Source organism: Mirounga leonina, unplaced genomic scaffold (genome assembly GCF_011800145.1).
Source record: "Mirounga leonina isolate KUSES-001 unplaced genomic scaffold, KU_Mleo_1.0 Mir_154, whole genome shotgun sequence".
NCBI lineage: Eukaryota > Metazoa > Chordata > Mammalia > Carnivora > Phocidae > Mirounga > Mirounga leonina.
Window position 1 is genome coordinate 54,051,483 of NW_023270389.1, and position 25,499 is coordinate 54,076,981.

Below are 25,499 nucleotides of genomic sequence, written 5' to 3' on the forward strand. Positions count from 1 at the left end.
GGACTCACTGCAGCAATGCCTTGGTCTTCCTGGTGGGGTCCTCTGGCTTGAAGTTTTTGTAGGCTTCCACTTCATGTTCTATGGAGAGCAACTGTCCCTGTAGCTTGTTCCTGAAGTTTGGCAGGGTATCTCGAATGTGGTTGGTAAGTTGCTAAATAAAACAAAACAAAATCATGTAGATGTAACAGATGAAAGATGAACTCAGGAGACAAAAATTGACCTTCCCTGTTTTCCTAATCATTTAAAACTTAGAAATCATATGCGTATATACATTTGAGACTAACTATGTAGGGAAATCATGAGAAGCAGTTCCAACTCTCTCCTGGCCTTAAGGAGATGCTCAAAATTCCTTCAACTAGAGTCACTCGCTTGGGCTACCTCTTTATGCCTGGCTGGAAATACCCTGTTAAAATGCACCTAATGTTACTCAGAAGGCTGCCTAATAACACTTTGGCATGAATTGATCTATCAGATTACCTAGACTGTAGAAAGGAGCCTTAAGTTGGACTGTGGCTAGAAATGAAGAAATTGGAGTTACAGGTACTGCCGGACGTTTCAGGACCACACTATGGAACTGTAGGTACCTGTCAGCTGTCCACTTCCTCTCCATTCTGCAGCTCAGACAGGGGCTTCCTCTTGCCCTGCCTCTAGGCGTCAGTCCAGCGGTGCTGGTTCACGTCATGGGTTTATTCCTTCAGCAGTTTGCATATGAAAGCTCCATGACTAGCAAAGGAAAACTCTCTCTCTGCTGTTGACACCTCTACTTAACCATCCACTTGGCAATTCCACTGAGATCATCTGCTGGCACCTCAAGCTCAGCAGGATGAAAAATTCTCTAAGAGACCGTCTACAAGTACATGATTAAGAACAAAGTTGGGGGCGCCTGGGTGGCGCAGTTGGTTAAGAGTCTGCCTTCGGCTCAGGTCATGATCCCAGAATCCTGGGATGAGCCCCGCACCGGGCTCCCTGCTCAGCGGGAAGCCTGCTTCTCCCTCTCCCACTCCCCCTGCTTGTGTTCCCTCTCTCACTATCTCTCTCTGTCAAATAAATAAAATCTTTAAAAAAAAGAACAAAGGTGGGATATAAACCCAGACTGGCTAGCTCTCTGCCTTATGTTCTTTCTATTACAATGCAGTTAAACAAAAGCCTGAATTAAAAGAAAAAAAAGAGAAGGAAAGAAAGAAAGGAAGGAAGGAAGGAAGCAAGGAAGGAAGGGAAAGAAAGAAAGAAAGAAAGAAAGAAAGAAAGAAAGAAAGAAAGAAAGAAAGAAAGAAAGAAAGAAAGAAAGAAAGAAAGAAAGAAAGAAAAAGAAAGGAAGGAAGGAAAGAAGAAAGAAAAGGTAATCTTGAACTGTAAACTTGAATCAAAAGAAAGAGAACATAAACTTCACAGATAATGCATGAAAAAGAATAATAGGGACGCCTGGGTGGCTCAGTCATTAAGCGTCTGCCTTCGGCTCAGGTCATGATCCCAGGGTCCTGGGATCGAGCCCCACATCGGGCTCTCCGCTCAGCGGGAAGCCTGCTTCTCCCTCTCCCACTCCCCCTGCTTGTGTTCCCTCTCTCGCTGTGCCTCTCTCTGTCAAATAAATAAATAAAATCTTAAAAAAAAAAAAAAGAAGAAGAAGAAATTAAAAGGGGAATAAATACCCAGACTGACTGAAGAAATCATTCTAAATCTTTAATGTTTATTGGAGGTTACCTGGATGTATCTATTCAATATATCTATAGTTATTTAAATGTTAATAGTTCATAACTATATTAGACCTTCGCCCACAGTTATGACTTATGTTATTCCCCAGCATGCTGTTGTTATGGCTCTGAAGCAGAAAACAAAAGAATGGAGAGGACTGCATTCCCAGTAGCAACATCACAAACCCCCAAGTCTAAGACCAACAGTAACCATGAGAAACCAGTAGTCACTTGTCTGCCATGTGAGGGGTAAATGATAAAAACACATGGTTTCCACCTTTTGCTTCTCAGATATCTCAACAGCAAAGCAACACTGCGGACCACTCTTGGCTTTCTAAAACAGTTCTTTCCTCAGCTTTCGTGACCCCAGTTCCTTCTCAGTTTTCTCCTAACCTTTTGGATGTACCTTCTACATCTCCTTTGCCAAGTCATCCCCCTCCACCAGACCTGTAAATATCAGTATTCCTCGAATCTGAGTGTTAACCTTCTTCTTTGTTCACTCTCTGTTCCTCCTAAAGTAATCTTATTCCACTCATAGCTTTAATAAATATTCAAACGCCTGTAGCTACCACCATGTTATCTACAGACCAGACTTCTAATCTTTGCTGCAGGCATACATATTAGACCATGGACTTTACTTCTCTTCTTACATGTGCCAATGACACCGCAACCTCAGCAAGTCTGAAATCAAACACCAAATCCTCCTTTCAGGGTTCACCATCTCGATGACTTCATAACAATATGGGAACTTGGAACGTATCCTTGACTTCACCTCTCCATCACCCACCAGAGCTAATCTACCACAAAGTTCTTGACTTTCCTAAACATTTCTCAATTCTGCTTTTTTTTTTTTCATCTTCACTGGCCCTAACCAAGACCAAGCTACCATTTCTCACTTTGACTCCTAACTTCTCATGTCTATTCTTGATCTTTTTTTTTTTTAAGATTTTATTTATTTATTTGACAGAGAGAGACACAGCGAGAGAGGGAACACAAACAGGAGGAGTGGGAGAGGGAGAAGCAGGCTTCCTGCAGAGCAGGCAGCCCGATGCAGGGCTCGATCCCAGGACTCTGGGATTGTGACCTGAGCCTAAGGCAGACGCTTAACGACTGAGCCACCCAGGTGCCCCTCTATTCTTGATCTTATCTGCAATCACCATGATCATTTTTAATCCACAGATATGATTGTGTAATTCCCCTATTCAGATGCCTTAAATGACTCACTCCCCACTGCTCTTAGGATAAGAACAAAAATCCTTAACTTGCCTACAAACATTACAGGATCCAGCCTCTGCCTACTTCTCCAAATTCATCTCTTATAACTCACTCCCTCATTCCCTGCCCTCCAGCCATAATGACTCAAAACTGTCATGTTCTGTTCCAGTTTTCGCCATAGAAACTGTCCCTCAGGGCCAGAGGTATTGGTGCACATTGTATCAGCCATAAAAGTATCCTAGTTTCAAACAGTATGAAGATCCCTGAAGCAATAAAAAAGAAAGTGATTATCCAAGAAATGAGAGATCTTCAGTACAAAATCCATTCAGTTTTCAGTCAACCAGAATCCAATTATGTCATAATTTAGGGGTCATTTGTATAACCAAATGGCCAGTCACATTCTTTCTACTTTTCTAGTATTCACAACCTAATTTATTTCCAACTTTATCTTCCTAATCATCTTAGTGATTTTTCTCTAAGAATTTTTCAGTTTATTTGTGTTTTTCTTAGACCAATACAGGCATGAAAGCAGTAATCTAAAAAGGGTTTTACCAATACTAAATATATTGGTAGAATATTATGATTTTTGTGTGGCAAACCAATGTTTGTTAAATGACACAACCACAGCACCACCTCATGGCTTCTAAATACTCATCTACCCTAATTAAGAAGCACAAACTTTACATGAGTCTGTGTTATGTCACGTAAAATAGAAGTATACCACTGCTTTTTTATTTTCTAAAACTTCTTCAATTGTTTTGCCTAAAGGGTTCAGGTCCAATGTCACAAGTAGCCTGCTATTGTGTTAGTCTCTACTGATACCTTCTAGGAGCAAACAATCAGAACATTCGATAATGACTTGATTGGTTGACTGTTAAAGTTCATAAATAAAAGTTAAAGCATATCTTATGATTCTATTTGTGAGAAAAGCTGCTCGCCACTTTGAGTCAATATAATCAAAACTCAAGGAGTGGACCTGCATACACTGAGGATGATGCTTAACTTCCCTAGAAGATGAAAAATATGTTACCAAGTTAAGTGCACTGAGGTTTTATGCAAGAAGGAAGTAAGGGCATGGAATGTGGGAAGATGGAGGCCCAAGTCTATCTGTGCAGGGAAAGGGGTTATCTGGAAAAACTTCTTAAATGAATGGAGATCAATGATTGCTTATAAGGATTTGTTATTTTCAAGAATTTAAATTAAGGAACAAATAGATCCTAAACAAAACCATAAAGAAATTTTAAAAAGAAATCTCACCTAACCATAACAGATTGACATTTTAAAAACAGATCCCAAGAAATCAACCTTTCAGGGACATACAACCTTAATTTCTTAAGATAACTACATATTCTGAGTAAAATGGGTGCTAATATATACCCTTATCCACTGTTCCTAAATAAGCATATTTCTGCTCTGAGCAGTGTACTTTCAATAACATTAAAGTAGATTCTACTCACTGAGAATAGTAACAGTGTGCAACTAAGTATTCATGTTCATTTTTTAATTCCTATCATTTAAGATGAATGTCTTATTTTGGAAAAAATGAACATTAAAATGAGAAATATGAATTCCAATAGTCACTTATATATTTAGTAACTGTTCTTGTTGCTTGAGAAAACATCTTTACCTGATTAAGGACCTTCTGCAGGTGTGGGGTCCCCATCCGGTCAGCAATATGTCTATAAGCCGGGTGTGAGAGAAAAAATTTCCTTTCAGCCAACATGGCAGCCTTAATGTCCTTCTTCCCGTCTATATCCTTCTGGCTTCTGTTTACCACCCCCACATAACCTGAAACAGAACACATACAATGTGGTTTGGAACACTTGTTGTTTATTCTGGGGAGATTTCAAGGCTCTCAAACAGGCTGAATAAGAAAAGCAAAATTATTTTTAAGGGCTGAAGAATTGAACCTTTTATAAAATTCAATTTGAGACATCAGTATTTAACAAAGGCTGGCTGATGTGGCTAATGATACTTTTTTAGCATTAACACAATAATGTGTTTTGCCCTTAAAAGCTCTGTACATTTTAATACAGTGTGTCCCTTAGCAGCTGTGTTATATGGTGGGCAAGTTAGTCACACTTAAAACAGCACAGTATATGTATATGCAGTTTGTGATGAATATTTATATCCTCCCTTCAAACTCCTTCCTTTTCCTGCTTTCTTATTCCTGTTATTTTAAGGAATAGTTCTTCCTCTGGATCATTTTTAAATATATCATTTGGGAACGTTATGCCATTCCAGAAAAAGTATAACTAATCATAAATACATTCCTCACAACTGTGAAGGCATAAAACCAAGCTTCCCATTGGTTTCCCAATTGTTTCTCTGCCACATCATCAAAGGAAGTCCTGTATAGGACATGGTACGTTACCCCTGCGAAGAGGCAGCAGCTTATTCTCTAGAACCTCCCTGGCATCTGTTCCTTCATCCATAAGATCCAATTTGGTGATGACTCCAATGGTTCTTAAACCTGCATCGAAAACAAACGCAGTATTACATAGTTTACAGAAGACTAACAAATTTTAGAGACATATATGTCCCCATGCTAAATGCAGACACTCATATTTCTGGTCCTTTTCCTGTGCCTCTCTGTCTTAATTTGTTTTCTAATCCACTGCTACCCCAGTCTGGTGAGTTTTGATGTGATAAGAAGGAGAGTTGTAAAACCACCCATACATAAGGTAACTTTCACTTCAAGAGAGAAAAAACCAAATAGGTATATCACCACAATAATTTTAAATACATGCATTTATTTTGGTACCAGGCATACATGGAAATTACACACTTAAAATTTTCCTCCAAGGTACTGTACACAATACGGGTGCTTTAATTTTTTTATGTATTACCTTATTGAAAATAAATAAACAAGTAGGACCAATGAAGAGAGTGTGTCATAAACCAAAGCTTATTATTGATCCAGTTCTAAGCAGTTGACAAATAAGAAGAAGATAATTAGGTATAGGATAGTGTCATCACCAAAAACAAAGTTTCAAGTCTCATAGCATTCACTGTTCATTAGAAAAAGATATATGACTTAATGGAAGAAGACCAAACTAAGAATTCTGACATTTGGATTCTAGTCTCAAGGCAAGTCACCTAACTCTCTTCTCTGGGTCTCAGTTTTCCTATCTGTAATATAAAGAGTTGGAAACGATAATCTCCAAGGTACCTTTCAGTAATAAAACAATATAAAAACCTAGACATTTTATGTAGCACATCAGATACCTCACCTTTGCCCATTGTTTTCTTCACTAGATAAAATGAGTAACATTTGCCTAGTGATTCATATATTTTTTTAAAGATTTTATTTATTTGACAGAGAGAGACACAGCAAGAGAGGGAACACAAGCAGGGGGAGTGGGAGAGGGAGATGCAGGTTTCCTGCAGAGCAGAGAGCCCCACGCAGCGCTCTATTCCAGGACCCTGGGGTCATGACCTGAGCCGAAGGCAGACACTTAACGACTGAGCCACCCAGGCGCCCCTCGTGATTCACATTTTTAAGTGCATTTCTTTGGACATGACAAATTGAACACACACCTTTATCTTTTTACCTGAAACCACTCTAAAATGGCTAGTATTTATTAGGCCAGCTATGGTTTTATATTCTTTACATGTCTTAAATCATTTACTCTTAAAAAGGTTAAGTCGTTTAATCTTAAAAAAGACTACTTTTTTTTTTTAAGTGAGGAAACTAAGGCAGAAAGAGATTAAGTAACTTTCCCAAGGTCATACAACAGGTGGGTCTAGGCATCCAGAGCCCATGCTTTTAATCAATATACTGCTTATTGAAATACAAAGAATTTTAAAAATAAAAAAGGCTTAAACCAAGAAAGTAAAGAAAATGGGAGAGGACTGAAGAAAAATGTTGAAACTGTAAACCCAGCAGGATAACTGCTAACTAAATTAACAGACTAGAGAAAGAGAAAAACTGCATCCAAGAAAGCCAACAACCAAAGCCCAGAAGCTGGATAATTTACATCACAGCCTCTCAGAAAGGTTGAGGGAGACCAATAGCTCTGACAATAATGGACGGTAATGGGGGCAGTTGAGGCTGAAAACAAGAGCACTGGATGAAAGCAGGGAGATTTCCATGGATAACATAGCTAGGAGTCACCCTGGCTCAACCTTGCAGGAGAGTGCAAGGTCTACTCTCTGGAAACACTGAACTGTGGAAAACTGCACTAATGGGCACCTGGCCCAGTTAGAGGGCATCAGGTATTAAAAGAGAGTGATTAAGTGAAATTCCACTTACTGAATAGCAAGACCTCTCTGCCCAGTCCAGTTTAAGAAAAAGCTGGCTGGTAGAATTTAACCCTCCAAGCAGGAGATTGGAAAAACTGTCTGGGGATATTAACCATTCTTAGAGGGAAACATAGATATTAAAATTCAGAGGAACTCCAATTAAAACAGCCCAATAAATCAACCTACTGTGAAGCCTATAACTCATTTAGTCAAGCACACCCAAATAGAGTTTCCTGTTATATTATATATTATATTATAATATATATTATAATATATTATAATATATATAATATATAATATAATATAATATTATATTTATATTATATAAATATAATTTATAATTATAAATATATAATTTATATATTAAATTATAAGTTAATATGATTTAATTATATTAAATTAAAAATAATTTAATATAATTAAATTATTTATTTAATTAAATGTGAAATCACTTTTAAATATAAATCAATAAGTGTAGATTACCAATTGTCATCATACAAAATTATTACAATATTAATATAATATAAATAAAATACTATTGACTATATCCCCCATAAGTGACTTATTTATTTTAGTATTCTGTGATGTATATAATTGTAGAACCACTATGTTGTATACCTGAAGTTAATACAATACTGTATGTCAACTATGCTTCAATAAAAAATATAAATTTTTAAAAATTATTTTAAATGTGAATGGATAGCCAAGGAGAGTCTCTGAGACCAAAACAAATAAATATTGTAAAACAGAACTGAAGAAAACAAAGATAATACAAAATATAGAAGAAAACTGTATCATTTTTATTAATATCCTGAGAGAAAAGAGGTCATTGCATCCATGGAACAAGAACAGAATGTCATAAAAGGAAACATTCAAACAAACAAAAGGAATTCTTGGTAACAAAATATGAGAGTAGTAATTTAAAAAAAAATGTTAGTAGAATGGGTGGAGTACAAAGTTAGAAACTCTTCCAGAAAACAAAAGAAATAGAAGTAAATAATAGAAAAGGAAAAACTTGTTTGAAACTAGAGAAATAGGGGCACCTGAGTAGCTCAGTTGGTTAAGCATTCGACTTTGGTTTTAGCTCTGGTCATGACCTCAGGGTCATGAGATCGAGCCCTGTGTCAGGCTCTGTGCCCAGTGCAGAGTCTACTTGAGATTCTGTTTCTCCCTGTCCCTCTTCCCCTCCCCTGTTCTCTATCTCATTCTCTTTCTCTCTCTCAAATAAATAAATAAATCTAAAAAAAAACCAAAAAACAAAAAACAGAAATAATGTAGAAGATCCAATATCTGAATAATTGGCATTCCAGAAAAACAGAGAAGATGAAACAGAAATAGTTGGGGGGGCATACTATTCAAGAAAATATTCTGTAAGTGAAAGATTAATTTATGTATTGAATAAATCCATCAAGTGTCCAACATAATATGAAAAACACACACATAATATGGCATAGCAGTATAAGATTTCGAAACACTAGGAACAAATAAAATATCCTAATAAGCTCCCAAAGAAGTTAAGAAAAGAAAGTGACAAAAAAAGTTTTGGAAATCATTATAGCATGTCTTCCCAGCAAGAAACTAGAAACTAAAATTCAATAGAGTGCTGTTTTCAAAATTCTGAGGGAAAAAATTATTTCTAGCCTAGAATTCTGAAATATCGATAAATGTGACAGTAGAAAAAAATATTTTCAGACTTGCAAAAATCTCAAAGTATTTTACCTCCCTTTCTCTTTCTTTGGAAACTACTAAAGGATGTGTTCCACCAAACATGGAAAGCAAACTAACAAAGAAGTAAATAAGAGATCCAGGAAGCAAGAAATGTAATATAACCAAAAAAGAAAGGGAATTTTCAGGATGGTGTAGATCTCAGTACTAGGCCAGAAGAACAATCAATATCTATTTGAATGAGAAGGCACAGATTATTGAAGAGATATATTTCCCCACTAAGAAAAAAAAAAAATGGAAGTGCTAGAACACCTAATGCCTAAGATTTTTTAAGGTATTAAGAGATTTAGACTCCTAGAGGAGAGGCTGAGAATGCACTGGTAATGAATATTTAGAAGACTGCAAACAAAAAGAAAGACAACTATCAACCTCAAAGACAGCAATATCATGTAAGAAGGAAAAAGTAATCATAATTTACACAGGGCTCAGCTGCGAATGATATTTTCAGAATCATAAATATTTAAATATAATTATATTAGTAGAACATGGGAGGGTAAGTGTATATATGTATGGTTAGTATATGTGGGTATGCGAGAGAGATAGAAGACAGCTAAATTCTTCTCTACAGTAGGAAGTCAAAAGTGAAAATCAAAAATAAAAAATCAAGAAAAAGTAGTATGAACAGGTTACACAGAAATATGGAGGTAAATACCAAAAGAAAGCCGAAAGTGATAGTCTCTGGAAATCAGTAATCAAGAGTCAGGAGGAGTGGGCAAGGGACCAATAGTTTTTGTTAAAAGCCTTTGGGACTGATTTTTAAGCTATGTATGTTTATAACATTAATAAAATAAAAGTTAAATTTTAAAAGTATTCTCTCTTTTTTTTTAAATAATCCATTTTTTATTTGATAGGTAAGAATGGACAGTAGATGTAAATAAAAAAAAACATTGAAACAGATATTTGATTCTACATTGGCAAAGTAATGTAAGGATATGTGTGAATATCTGATCTGTGTAAAAGTTTTCCATGTCCAATCAACACATCCAGATAGTTTAGACATAACTGACATTTCATTCCCTTTAAAATGATAAGAACACACAACTCAACTATGTCAGATTGAAAGCTCTGTCTTTGTTGGATAGGCTGGCCTTGTACAATGACCAAATCAAATGAACATTGGTTTTAATATTTGTCTCCAAAAGGCAAGCATGGTTAATACATAATTAAAAGTATTCTCTTTACTACTCCTTTATTTCTGCAAAGGCAAAGAAATCTATGCTTAGTGGTATACCAGAAATGGCAAAGGAGATTATTTTCTTTTCACATTTAGTTATACAAATAGGCAGCTTAAAATAATCAATGAACTCCTGCTGGCATACTGGAGACCTACACTGACAAATCTCAAAAAGCCATTGCCGGAAGAGATTCAAAGGCAACATGCTTTAAAAGCACTTCACTGGTAATCTAAAGACTCAGATAAATATAATAGAGACCCATGTACTGAGTCCTGATTATGTACTGGGCACAGACTTGAAACAACTCTATGAGTGGGTACCGTTATTTTCTCAATTACACAGATCAGGAAAGTGAGATTTGGAGAGGAAAAGCATGCTTACCTAAAAGCTCGCAGCCTGTAGGGTGTGGAATCCAGGCAACCTAATTCCATTTTTAATCACTATATTTTTCTGCCACCCAATTCTTAGCTAGATTCTACAAGTGATTAGGTCTGTTATTTGGCAAGTTAGTTACATCATGTGGGCCTGTTGATCTACATATAGAACCAAAAGATTAATTAGATGTCTCTTTCAAGTCCAGAATTCTGGGAAATAAAACAATTTCCAGATTTAGAAGAGGTTATATACAATAATAAATAAAGAGTAATTTAATAAAATTCTTGTCTTCCGGGGCGCCTGGGTGGCTCAGTTGGTTAAGCGACTGCCTTCGGCTCAGGTCATGATCCTGGAGTCACAGGATCGAGTCCCGCATCCGGCTCCCTGCTCAGCAGGGGGTCTGCTTCTCCCTCTGACCCTCTCCCCTCTCGTGCACTCTGTCTCTCATTCTCTCTCTCAAATAAATAAATAAAATCTTTAAAAAAAAATAAAATAAAATAAAATTCTTGTCTTCCAACTAAAAGGAAAATAAAAATAAATTAAGAGCTAATAAATAATGTATGATATTGTATTTCAGTTGTTTCTTCAGTAAAGAATAGCCATAATGATGAGTGCTGATGAATCCTGACAAAGACCTTGAAAAGACATACAAGGCACTTCCAAACTGATTTTTTTTTTAAAGATTTTATTGATTTATTCATGAGAGACAGAGAGAGAAAGAGAGAGAGAAGCAGAGGGAGAAGCAGTCTCCCAAGGAGCAGGGAGCCTGATGCGGGACTCGATCCCAGGACTCTGGGATCATGACCTGAGCCGAAGGCAGACGCTTAACCATCTGAGCCACGCAGGCGCCCCGGCACTTCCAAACTGATTCTTACATAGCATAGAGGCTAACAGCACTCACTCGAGGATCAGATTTTTTGGGTTCAAACCCATCAGTGCCTCTTATTACTTCCAAGACATTAGTTTCCTCATCAGGGGATGTCAGGGTGGCTCAGTTAGTCAAGCATTTGCCTTTGGCTCAGGTCATGATCCCAGGGTACTGAGATGGAGACCCCCCATTGGGCTCCTTGCTCAGTGGGGAACTGCTTCTCCCTCTGCATGCCTCTCCCTGTGCTTGTGAGCTCTCTCTCTCTCACTCTCTCTCTGACAAATAAATACATAAAATCTTTAGTTTCCTCATCAGGTGTAACCACATCAATAGCATAATCATCCGTCACAGTTTGTATTTGATGTCTGGGATAATTATTAATTGCATCCCCTTTAACTCTCAAAAGACTTCCAGCAGAAGAATAAGTTATATGTTCACTCTAATTCATCAATAAAATGAGAAAATAACAAACTTATGTTTTAAAGTTAAATAATAGACCTTCCACTTTCTGGTGCAACATGTAAGAAGATTTGAAGTTGCCACTGTGTCTTAGCAAGTGGACAACTGAAAAAAATCAACAACCCTTCTTAGATTCTTCAGAAAAATGAGGTCACAGGACAAACCACTGCTCCCCAAATTTGGAGAGGCAGATAGGTAAATCCAGAGAATCATAACTTATGGAAGCAGAAACACACAAGCAGGAATTCCTATGGGAACCAGCACCTAAGAAAGAAAACCTAAACTGTAATTGATAAATTTCTGGAAACTCAGTGAGTTAAAAAGTCTAAGAGGTCCAAGTTATAGGGAGCATCCATTTTTTTGTGGGTTTAGTCTCCAGGAGCTCACCCCACCCAGGTTCTCACAGTGAATATCTGAAAAAAAAATCCCCTTGTGCTTCAGACAGGGGGAGGAAACAAACAACCTGATTTAAAAATGGGTAAAAGACCTGAACAGGTACCTCACCAAACAAGATGTACAAATGGCAAGTATGTATATGAAAAGATGTTCCACATCATTGTTCAATAGGGAATTGCAAATTAAAATAATAGTGAGATATCTATTAAAATTACCAAAATCCAAAACACTGACAACATCAAAGGCAGCAAGGTTATGGAGTACCAAGAACACCCATTCATTGCTATTGAGATTGCAAAATGGTACAGACATTTTGGAAAATAGTTTCTTACAAAACTAAATATACCCTTACCATGTGATACAGTAATTGTACTCTTTGGTATTTACTCAAAGGAATTGAAAACATGTCCACACAAGAACTTGCACACAGATGTTTATAGCAGATTTACTTATAATTGCCAAAACTGGAAAGCCACCTAGATGTCCTTCCATACATAAATAGATAAATAAAACTGTGGCACAACCAGACAATGGAATATTATTCAGTGCTGAAAATAAATGAGCTATCAAGCCATAAAAAGACAAGGAGGAACTTTAAATTCATATTGCTAAGTGAAAGAAGCCAATCTGAAAAAGCTACAAAGTTTATGGTTTCAACTATATGACATTCTAGAAAAGGCAAAAGTATGGAGACAGTAAAAAGCTTAGTGGTTGCCAGGGGTTAGGGGAGGCAAGGATAAAAAGGTGGAGTACAGAGTATTTTTAGGGCAGTGAAAACTATTCTATATGGTATTACAATGGTGGATACATAACATTCCACATTTGTCAAAACCCACAGAAGGTACACCACCAAGAGTGAACCCTAATGTCAACTATGAACTTTGAGTAATAATGATACACCAGTTCTAGGTTCATTGATTATAACAAATGTACAACTCTGGTGTGGGATATTAATAGTTGGGGAGGTTGTGCATGTGGGGACAGAATGTATATGGGAACTCTCTGTACTTTCCACTTAAAATTGCTCTAAAAAATTAAAATCTATTAATTAAAGACAATTAAATAACATTACACATGTAAAGTACTTGGTACATTAAAAAAAACCCAGTAAGTGAAAGTTGTGATCTCATTAGCTTTGATTCTCACCATGTCTCCCACTCTACTCCAATCCTAAACTCCAGTCACACCCAACAAGTTGCACTTCTCCATGTGACCATGCAGTTCTTGGGCTCTTTATCTTTATAACAATGCCACTCAACTCTAAATATCCTTTCCTTCCCTTCTTTTTTTGATCAACTCAAACCCATTCTTCCTTTTTTCATCATTTTATTTTATTTTCATCATAAGTATACTCTTTAATTCCCATACCCTATTTCACTCATTCCTCCACCCACCTCCCCTCTAGTAACCATCAGTTTGTTTTCTATAGATAAGAGTCTGATTCTTGGTTTCTCTCTCTCTCTCTCTTTTTCCTTTGCTCATTTGTTTTGTTCCTTAAATTCCACATATGAGTGTGATTGTATGGCATTTGTCTTTCTCTGACTGACTTATTTCACTCAACATTATACTTACCTCTATCCACGTTGTTGCAAATGTCAAGATTTCATTCTTTTTTATAACTGATTAATACTCCATTGTACAGCGGCGCCTGGGTGGCTCAGTTGTTAAGCGTCTGCCTTCAGCTCAGGTCATGATCCCAGGGTCCTGCGATCGAGCCCCACGTCGGGCTCCCTGCTCAGCGGGAAGCCTGCTTCTCCCTCTCCCACTCCCCCTGCTTGTGTTCCCTCTCTCACTCTCTCTCTCTCTCTGTCAAATAAATAAAATCTTGAAAAAATATTCCATTGTATATATACACCACATCTTCTTTGTCCATTCATCTATCAGTGGACACTTGGGTTGCTTCCATAGTTTGGCTATTGGAAAAAATGCCACAAAAAACACAGGGGTGCATGTATCCCTTTGAATTAGTGTTTTTGTATTTTGGGGGGGTAAATACTGAGTAGTGAAATTACTATATCATAGGGTAGTTCTATTTTTAATTTTTTGAGGAAACTTTAAGCTGTTTTTCACAGTGGCTGCACCAGTTTGTATTCCCAAAAACAGTACATGAGGGTTCCTTTTTCTCCACATCCTCACTGACACTTGTTTCTTGTGTTTGTGATTTTAGCCATTCTGACAGGTGTGAGGTGATATCTCATTGTAATTTTAATTTGCATTTTCCTGATGATGAATGATGTTGAGCATCTTTTCCTGTGTTTGCTGGCCACTTGTATATCTTCTTTGGAGAAATGTCTGTTCATATGTTTTGTCCATTTTTTAATTGGATTATTTGTTTTCTGGGTATTGAGTTGTATCAGTTCTTTATATATTTTGGATACTGAAACCCTTTATCAGATATGTCATTTGCAAATATCCTCTCCCATTCAGTAGCCTGATTTTTAGTTTTGTTGGCTATTTCCCTTGCTGTGCAGAAACTTTATTTTGATGTAATCCCAAGAGTTTATTTTTGTTTTTATATCCCTTGCCTCAGGAGACATATCAAAAATTTTGCCACAGTCAACGTCAGAGAGATTACTGCCTGTGCTTCCTTCAAGGACTTTTATGGTTTCAGGTCTTTAAACCATTTGGAATTTATTTTTGTGTATGGTGAAAGAAAGTGGTCCAGCTTCATTCTTTTGCATGTGGCTGTCCGGTTTTCCCAACACCATCTGTTGAAGAGACTGTCTTTTTCTGACTGCATATTCATTTCTCCTTTATCAAAGATTAATTGACCATAAAATTGTAGATTTGTTTCTGGGTTTTTTGTTCTATTCCATTGATCTATGTGTCTGTTTTTATGCCAGTACCACACTGTTTTAATTACTACTCCTTTGTAATATAACTTGAAATCTGGAATTGTGGTCCCTCCAATTTTGTTTTTCTTTTTCAAGATTGCTTTGGCTATTCTTTTGTGGTTCTATACAAATTTTAGGATTGTTAGTTCTAGTTCCGTGAAAAATGCTGTTATTTTGATAGGGATTGCATTAAATCTGTAGATTGCTTTGGGTAGTATGGACATTTTAACAATATTTGTTCTTCCAACGCAAGAGCATGGAATGTCTTTCCATTTCCTTGCATCGTCTTAAATTTCTTTCATCAGTGTTTTATAGTTTTCAGAGTACAGGTCCTTCACTTCCTTGGTTAAGTTTAATCCTAGATATTTTATTGTTTCTAGTGAAAATGTGAATGGGATTGTTTTCTTAATTTCACTTTCTGCTGCTTCACTTAGCGTGTAGGAATGCAATAGATTTCTGTACATTGATCTCGTATCCTGCAACTTTATTGAATTCATGTATCAGTTCTAGTATTTTTTTGGTGCAGTCTTCAGTATCATGTAACCTCTAAAGTGACAGTTTTGCTTCTTCCTTACTAATGCAGATGCATTTTATTTCTTTATGTTGTCTAATTGCTGTTGAGGACTTCCAGTACCATGTTGAATGAAAGCAGTGAGAGTGGACATCCTTGTCTTGTTCCTGACCTTAGGGGAAAAGCTCTGTTTTTCACCATTGAGTATGATATTGACTGTGCATTTTTCATATAAGGGCTTTATTATGTTGAGGTATGTTCCCTCTAGACTCTACTTTGCAGAGAGTTTTTATCATGAATGGATGTTGTACTTTGTCAAATGCTTTTTGTGCACCTATTGAAATGATCATTTTGGTTTTTATCTTTTCTTGATGTGACATGTCACATTGATTGTTTTATAAATATTGAACCTCCTTTGTATTCTGGAATAAATCCCACTTGATTGTGATATATGATTTTTTAAATATATTGTTGGATTTGGTTTGCTAATATTTTGTTGAAGATATTTGCATCTATATCCATGAGAGATACTGGCCTGTAGTTCTCTTTTTTTGTTGAGTCTTTATCTGGTTTTGGTATCAGGGTGATACTGGCCTCATAGAATAAATTTGGAAATTTTCCTTCTTCTTGTATTTTCTGAAATAGTTTGAGGAGAATAGGTATTAAGTCTTCTTTAAATGTTTGGTAGAATTCATCTGTGAATAAGACTATTCTCAATTTGCATGATTTTCTTTCCTCTCCTTTGCTCAACTTGGTTACTTCCCATTATGTCTTCCAGGTAATTAATTAATTTCTCTGCTTCATCTAGCCTATTTATTCCATTAAGTGTATTTTTTAATTTCATTTATTATGTTCCAGATCTCTGATTGGTTCTCTTTTATCTATGTGTTAAGGATCTCACTGATGTCCTCCACTCTTTTCTCAAGTCCAGTGAGTATCTTCTATGATCATTACTTTAAATTCTCTATCAGGCATATTACTTATATCTGTTTCTCTTTGGTCTCTTGCTGTAGTTTGGTCCTGTTCTTTCATTTGGGAGACATTTCTCTGTCTTCTCATTTTGTCTGACTTCCTGTGTCCGTTTTTGTCTGTTGGGAAGGTCAGCTACTTCTCTTGCTCTTGAGGATAATAACCTTATGATGAAGAGGTTCTGAAGTGCCCTGCAATGTAGTGTCCCCTGTTCCCTAGGGCCTGGCACTTGAGGGAGTGTCTCCTATGAGTGTTGTGCATGCTCTGCTGTTGAGTCTTGGCCTTTTTCTTTCAGTCCAGTTGTCTGCAGAGGCTCTCTTTGCTTATTGTGGGCAGCGTTTGGTCCCCAGCAAGGGTAGGGCATATTTTAACAGGGTGTGCAGTGGTCTCCTTGCTAAACAAGACCTGCCCCTACTGCCAGAATTGAGGTCCTACAAAACACACAGGTAGGGAGATAGTGTTGGCAGGGTTTGCACTGATCTTCCAGGGGAGGAGGCCTGCAGCACCAGGACTAAGGCCAGCATGACTGGGAAGGTGAGATCCACTGAAGCACAGTGGGGCAGGGCTTGGTACAAGCAAGTTAGGTAAGGAGTGTTGAGGCTGTGCTGGTTCCCATAGGTGGCTCAGTTTTTTATGCTGGTGGGTATGGGAGGGAAATGGTACCTGCCAACCCCTTTGTTCCTGGAGGGGTCTCCCCATGATCCTTGTCTCTCTGGGCCATGCTCTTAAATGAGAAAATCAGTTTCCTTACCATCTGCCCCTGGTGTTTTAAAAACTGCTGATTCCACAGTGTATCTGCACAGGTTGTTTGCCATGCTGTGTCTTTAAGGATGAGCACTCTGCTTCCTAATGCCCTCCAGGCTCTCCCAGAGCTGAGCCTGCCAATTTTTTTAATTCCAGGGTTTATATCTTGCTGCTTGTAAGAACTCATGAAATTTGGCCCCTCTTGCTTTCAAATGCAAATATTATGGGGATTCATCCTCCCCATTTGTGGGCTCCCCGGTGTGAAAGTCGGTTTTCTGCCTTTTTCCATGCCACCAGCTCCCTCCCCACTGTGGGTGGACATGGTCTGCTTTTTTCCCAGATCATATCATCACCCTTCCTACTTTCTTTGGTGTGGCCTCTATAGCTTCAGTTGTGGAGTTTGTTCTGCCAGTCTTCAGGTTGTTTTCTGGGTTATTTAGGCTGATGTGAGTGTTATCTAGTTGTATCCATGGGATGAGGTGAACTTAAGGTCCTTGTTCCCAGCTGATGACTCCTACCCATGCAGGTCCTTAATCAGGCTCCCACATGCAAAAGTTTGGAGCCATTTCTCTGTGCCTTCAGGCTCTCTGTGTACACTGAAATCGTAATTCTTATATGAAACTAGGGATCTGCTTATTTGTATGTATCACTCACTAGAACATGATCTCTTCTGTAGTAAGGACTACATCTACTCTACATATTCCAAGCAATTCATATAAGTGCCAAACACAGAGTGGGAACTTAATCAATGTTTATTTATTAAATGAATAAATGAGAGAAAAATAAGCATATTTATTTTTCTTAGGTTCAGACAAGAATTGAAATACATTTCAAAAAAGAAATATGATACCATTCTATCATATTACCTAGGTTTGTTATGAACACAGTGATTTCCCTATAAGAGCACTGCCATTTCTTTCATTTATATATGCAACTAAATTTGAGTAGTGTGTTGTTTCATCTAATTAAGAAATGGGAAAAAAACAAGCCATGAACCACATTAGCAGTTGCCAGAAAAGTAATCTGGAACATGGTGTACACTAAAACAACCGCAATGAAAAATAAAATCAATGAAGAGCTTAGTGTAAACATGTATACTGCAAAATTAAAAACAGACTTAGGAAATTAGATGTCCTTCAGTTAATGTATTTTTGTTGTTTTGGGTTTGGGTGGGATTTGGGGGAGTTTGAAGTAAATGTTGTTTCTATTTGGCAAAGATTATGGAATATTTTATTTCTGAAAGCAATCAGTGATAAACAGGATTAGTTTCATCTTTTTTTCCTTAACATTATTTTATTGTTACTTTCAACAATCCTGAATAACAGTTTTCATTTTCAAAGCCATCAGGTAATATTATTGCATATGATACTGGGTAAAATATTAAGTTAAAAACAGAAAACACAAAAATTACTGTTGCTGTAATAGCAGAGAGTCAATCTTGCTCACCAACATATGCCCAGAATCTAGCAAAGTACTTGAAAGATTTAATATCTGTGGAAGGAAGGGAAAGGAGAAAGAGAGGGCAAAGACAGAAAAAAAAATAAGGGAGGGAAAGGAGAAAGAATTACTCCAAAGATAAGAAAATTTAGGTATAGGAGTGGTTCTTTCACTGAGACTTTGTACTGCAAAATAGACTAAGGCATGAAGAAACAAAAGAAAAAGAATCCATATATATATATTTAAATCTCTCTATTTAAATTCTACTTCTACTTAAATCCATTTCCTTCTTCTTCCTTGGCACATAGTTTAACTATATTTCTAAATCTCCCTTACAATTGAGTTACAATCCCCTTTATAATTTGCCTGTGACTGAGTTCTAGATAGTGGAATGTGAGCAGAAGTGATATTTGCCACTTCTAGGCTTAGTCTATATAATTTCTCACATATGCACCTGCCTGCTCTATCACCTTTCACTTGATGGATCTAACCATAGTAAGTTCCTAAATCCCTAAGGATAACAAATGCAAGTATCTGGGTAGCTGAATGATGTCACAGACAAGAAACACCACACTACCCTGAGAATCCACACAGGATGGACCTTTCTACTGTTTGCACCATTATGTGTTTCACTGTACTTCTTTCTGTATAATAGTAAAAACAGTGGTACTTTGAAGAAGAGAGCTGCTGTAATGAAAACCTGGCTTACCAAGCAAGGAAACAAATATAGCAAGTTCGAAAGATCAAGATTCATGTCACACAACAGCTATATATTTTGTAAGCCTGCTTCATATGGTAACTTGTAAGGCAGACTAAGTGCCTACTGAAAAGAGAAGCTATTGGAAAGAGTCAGAGTATTAATTCATCTTGATTGTTCCTTGCTGTTTAAAGTAAGGTATTTAAGAGATGAGTGCACACAAGAAATTTATCATTTTGCAAGCAGAAATAGCAAGGATTAGAAAGAAGGTAGAGATTTGGGTCTTTCAATGTTTGAAAAAGTCAACTGCTCTTGTAACTCGAACAATAGAATAGATTGAAAAGGTTCTAAGAATAAAAAAGATACATTAATTATTTTCAGTTAAGCTAAGGAACTCATTAATTTCCGTTTCAGACAGTAAACAACAGGTTGCACAGGACTCTGATACTTGAGAAGAGAAACAAATAACATAAGCCCTACAATTAACCAATCTCTGCTTGGAAAAAAATTACTGGGCTATAGTGCAGGGAGAAAACACCAAGAGATCCCAGCAGTCATGAATACTTGAGGAGACATAGATTGGATTTCAAGAGGGCCAAGATAGCTGGAATATACAGGATAGTATACCAGATAAAAGGGAGCTATGAACAGAAAGAGCTCTAGAAATGTGCTTAGGGGTCCCCTTGAGTCTTTGAAGTATGCATGCATAAGGTAAAATTCTATGTGGCTGAGAAAAAAACAACTTCCAGGGAGCTCTAAACCAAACAATTCCAAGAGCTCACACAGGGCTGAGAATCATTTACATTCCCACCAGCTAGAGTGAAGAGACCTGTTGAATTCAAGGAACCAAAAGGGTCAAACTTCAGAACAGGTTACTCCAGACCAACTTTTTAAAAAACCTAAAAATGAGCTTCAAAATATCAAACTGATTTACAAATAATGCAACTACCCACTAAAATAAAGTCCAACACATTTTTCAAAATACAATAAAACTCAGGAGTCCACAAAGATACACAAAGAAGAAGGAATATGTGACCACAATCAGGAGGGGAAAAAAATCAGTCAACAGCATCTCACTTAGAAACAGTGGAATTCACAGGTTATGCTAAAACAGCTGTTATAAATATGTACAAAATGCTCAAGGATATAAATAAAATGTGAAGATAATGAGTAAATAAAAAGAATATGTGAAGAGGTCTATAAAACATCTATAGAACAAGCTATTCAATTACAATGTAGAATATACATCCTTTCCAAATGTACATTGGTCATTAATCAAAATGGACCATAGGTGCTATGAACAATCAAATATCTATGAATTTAAAAGGAATAAAAATCATATCAGAAAGTTATTTGGAAAATGCCAAAAAATTAGGAAATTAAACAATGTATTTCTAAAGTACTATTAGTCAAAAATGAAGTCACAGGGAAATTTAAACATATTTTAAACTGAATGAAAAGCAGAACATATCAAAATTTGCAGTACACAACTAATTAAATATTTAGAGGGAAACTTATAACTTTAAAATATTACTATTACCAAATAAAAAAGATTCAAAACCAATGATCTAAGCTTCAACCTTAAGAAGCTAGAAAGAGAATAGCAAATTAAATACAAACTAAGTAGAAATAAAGAAATAATAAAAAGTGGAAATAGATGAAATAGAATACAGGCAATAAATATCATCAATTAAACTAAATACTGATTATTTAAAAAGGTCAGTAAAATTGTCTACTCTCACACTCTGACTAAACATTCTACTGGAGGCCTTAACCAGTGAAACAAAGACAAATTCATTCAATTGTATAAAGCTTTTAAAGAAAAGACTAAAACTGTTTATTCACAGACAGCAAGATCGTATATGTAGAATATTTTTTAAAATCTACAAAAGTCTACCAGAAGTAGTAAGTGGATTAACTGAGATCACAGATTAAAAGGTCAAAATACAAAAATAAATTGTACACATCTATATATTGGCAATAAAAATTGGCAAATATTTATTTAAATACTATTTAATATTTTTTTAGAGAGGGAGGGAGAGAGAAAAAGAGAGGAATGAGGTAAGGGTCAGAAGGAGTAGGAGAAAGAGAATCATAAGCAGGCTCCACGCACAGTGCAGAGCCTGATGCAGGCCTCAATCTCACAACCCTGAGATCATGACCTGAGCCAAAAACAAGAGACAGCTACGATTAACCAACTGAGCCTCCCAGATGCCCCAACACTATTTAATAGTTTAATAGTATCCAAAAACATAAAATACATAAGGATAAATTTCATAAAATATATGCAAAGACATGTACGCTGAAAGCTATAATATACTACAAGTGACCTAAACAAATAAAAAGAAATTCCCTATCATTGACTGAGGCAGTCAATACTATTAAGTCAATTCTCTCCAAATCTATAGCAGCACTGTTCAATAAAACTTACTGCCATAATAGAAATGTTCTTTATGTAGTTTTTCCAATACAGAAGCCATTAATTACATGTGTTGATTTAGCACTGGAAATGAGGTGTGACTGAGAAACTAACTTATTTTATTTTGTTTTAGCTAATTTTAACTTTAATTTGAATAGGCACATGTCGCTAATGGTTAGCATATTAAACAGCACAAGCTACACATTTAATGTAATACCAAACAAAATCCCAGTAAGTTTTTTGTAGAAAATGACAGGCTGATAAAGAAATTCAAATGAGGGGCCCCTGGGTGGCTCAGTCGTTAGGCATCTGCCTTCGGCTCGGGTCATGATCAAGGGATCGAGCCCCGCATCGGGCTCCCTGCTCGGTGTGAAAGCATTGCTTCTCCCTCTCCCAATTCCCCTGCTTGTGTTCCCTCTCTCGCTGTGTCTTTCTCTGTCAAATAAATAAATAAAATCTTAAAAAAAAAAAGAAATTCAAATGAAAAGGCAAAGTACTTATTATAACCAAACCAGTGATGAAAAAAATTGCACTGATTTCGAGGTTTATTGTAAAGCTACACAAATTAAGATAGTGTGGTATTAGCATAGGAACAGACATATAGATAAATGAACAGAAAAGAGTCCAGAATTAAAGATTACACACACACACACACACACGTATACACAATTGGTTTTGGACAAAGATGCCAGTTCAATGGAGAAAGTATAGCCTGTTCAAAATAAATGGTACAGAAACTATTGTATATCCATATGGAAAATAATGAACTCTCACCTCCCTCACTTCACACCATCCACAAGAAAAGGATCACAGACCTAAATTTTTTTTTCAGACCTAAATTTAAAGCTAAAACTACAAAACTTCAAGGAGAAAACATAGGGCAAAAATCTTTGCAAACTTGGGTAAGGCAAAGATTTCTTAGAAAGGATTAAAAAGGATTAAAGGGGAGGAGTTAAGATGGCAGAAGATTTGGGGGACCCTAAGCTTGTCTCCTCCCTCGAATACAGCTAAGCAGTTATCAAATCATTCTGAACCCCCGAGAAATCAATCGGAGGTCTGAGAGAACAAAAACTGCAAGTCTACAAGTAAAAAAATGACATTTTGGAAGACAGAAGGTGTAGAGACTTGAATTCAGGGAGATTTTGCTGTGGATACAGCCTTGGAGAAAAAGCCTGATTATGGAGGCTATGGCAAAGTATTATAAGCATCAGAGCACAAAATCAGAACTTCAAGAATTCTGTTACACTGGCGGACATTCCTGGCTTAAAGGTGCTCAGGTGGCAAAGCAGGGTGGAATCCTAGGTTCGACACCATGGTCTGAGGATCCCCTGGCTCACCAGAAGAATGGGTGGCACCTAAGTGCTACACTGTTGCCAGGCATAGGAACGGGGAAACCAACTGAGAACAGGGAGTGTAGTTGCTGGCTTTCTGCCCTGTATTGCCATAAACTACAACCACTGCGTGTTCCTGTGACCACTTTCCTGGGATGGGCCAGCAAATGGCAGAAGCATGGGGAGACTCTCCTAGGGAGAAATAGCGCAGGTCCATGCCACAGGAGTCCCTAAAATTTGTAGTTTTGAAACTCAGTAACACACCTGAGATTAAAAAAAAAAAAACCTCAGACACAGGCAAGGTGAACACAGAATTCTGACGGAAACTGGGGAGGCAAGTGATTGATCGCTCTTCTCTAAGGGCTCACTGAAGAGTGGGGGATGTGAATTTTCAGCTCTGGGGCTGGAGAGCTGAAGGCCGCCATATTCATCCCACCCATCAATGCAGAAAGCCTTCAGGGAGCAAACCAGTGCCACCTAATGGAGTCCAGAGCTGCTTACACCAAGCTCTGCCTCCCTACACCCTGGAGATGCATTTTCATTAGGGCAAGTCCACCTGAGAATCAGCGCAACAGGCCCCTCCCACAGAAGACCTGTACAAACAACTAGCTCATACAAAGTTTACTGATCATAGAGGGCTGCAAAGCTTCAGCTCTAAGGGAAAGTAGTGTCTAGGATCCTTTGTACTTTTAGTCTTTAGTTTTTTATTATTGTTTTTTCAGTTATTTTCTTATTTTTTTCAATTATTAATTTCTTTAATTTTAATATATATATATTTTTCATATATTTTTGTTTCCTTTCCTTTTGTTGTATTTTATTTCTTTTCTTATTTTGGGATCTAGATTCTTTTAACAAACAGACCAAAACACACCCAGGATCTAGTTTCTTTGGTTTGTTGCTGTTGTTGTTATTGTTGCTTTTGTTTGTTTGTTAGTTTCCCTTCTTCTTTTCTTTTCTGGACAAAATGACAAGATGGAGAAATTCACCCCAAAAGAAAGAACAAGAGGTAGGTAGTACTCACAGCCAGGGATTTAATCAATACAGATATAAGATGTCAAAACTAGAATTTAAAACAACGATTATAAGAATATTAGCTGGCTTTGAAAAAAGTACAGAAGACACTAGAGAATCCCTTACTGCAGAGATAAAAGAACTAAAATCTAGACAGGCCAAAATTAAAAATGCTATAACCAAAATGCAATCCCAAGAGGTGGGCCATAAAAACAAGCATGGATAAAGCAGAGGAATGAATCAGTGAAATAGAATATAAAATTATGGAAAATAATGAAGAAGAAAAGAAGAGAGAAAGGTAATGGACCATGAAGGTAGACTTAGGGAACTCAGGCACTCATTAAAATGTAGTAACATTCATATAATAGGAGTCCCAGAAGATGAAGAGAGAGAAAAGGGGGCAGAAGTTGCTGGATTTTTAAAAGATTTTTTATTTATTTGACAGAGAGAGACACAGAGAGAGAGGGAACACAAGCAGGGGGAGTGGGAGAGGGAGAAGCAGGTTTCCCGCCGAGCAGGGAGCCCAATGCAGGACTCAATCCCGGGACCCCGGGATCATGACCTGAGCTGAAGGCAGATTCTTAACGACTGAGCCACCCAGGCGCCCTGTGGGCAGAAGTTTTATTCAAACAAATTATAGCTGAAAACTTCCCTAATCTGGAGAAGGACACAGATATTAAAATCCAAGAAGCACAGAGAACTCCCATAAATTCAACAAAAGCCATTTATTGCCAAGGCATATCATAGTCAAATTCACAAAATACACATACAAGGAAAGAATCCTGAAAGCAGCAAGGGAAACAAAAGTCCTTAACCTATAAGGGAAGACAGATCAGATTCAAAAGTGATCTGTCCACCGAAACCTGGTAGGCCAGAAAGGAGTGAAGGAAATATTCAACATACTGAATGGGAGAAACATGCAGCCAAGAATTCTTTATCCAGCAAGGCTGTCATTCAGAATAGAAGGAGAGATAAAGAGTTTCCCAGCCAAACAAAAACTAAAGGAGTTCCTGACCACTAAACCAGCCCTGTGGGAAATTTTAATCTTTGAGTGGAGAAAAAAAAAAAAAAAGACCAAAAGCAACAAAGACTAGAAAGGACCAGAGAAAATTACCAAAAACACCAACTCTACAGGTAACACAATGGTGCTAAATTCATATCTTTCAATAATCACTCTGAATGTAAATGGGTAGTGCATCAATCAAAAGACAAAGGGTTCAGAATGGATAAAAAAATAAGATCCATCTATATGCTGCCACCAAGGGACTCATTTCAGACTTAAAGACACCTGCAGATTGAACATGAGGGGATGGAGAACCATCTATCATGGTAATGGACATCAAAAGAAAGCTGGAGTAATCATACATCAAACACACTAGGTTTTAAACCAAAGACTG

At 37.0% G+C, this 25,499-nt stretch overlaps 1 protein-coding gene across 5 annotated transcripts in view; it reads right to left on the reverse strand.

Annotated features, from left to right (window-relative positions):
• The window catches only part of DNM3 (dynamin 3), a 559,032-nt gene that overhangs the window by 361,334 nt on the left and 172,199 nt on the right, over positions 1 to 25,499 (reverse strand). For all 5 annotated transcript variants that reach the window (XM_035010797.1, XM_035010801.1, XM_035010800.1 and 2 more), the window contains exons 5-7: positions 5,281 to 5,379; positions 4,534 to 4,694; positions 9 to 151 (exon numbers count right to left, since the gene is read on the reverse strand). In XM_035010797.1, the coding sequence (XP_034866688.1) occupies positions 9 to 151; positions 4,534 to 4,694; positions 5,281 to 5,379 (403 nt within the window). The remainder of the gene's footprint in view (positions 1 to 8; positions 152 to 4,533; positions 4,695 to 5,280; positions 5,380 to 25,499) is intronic.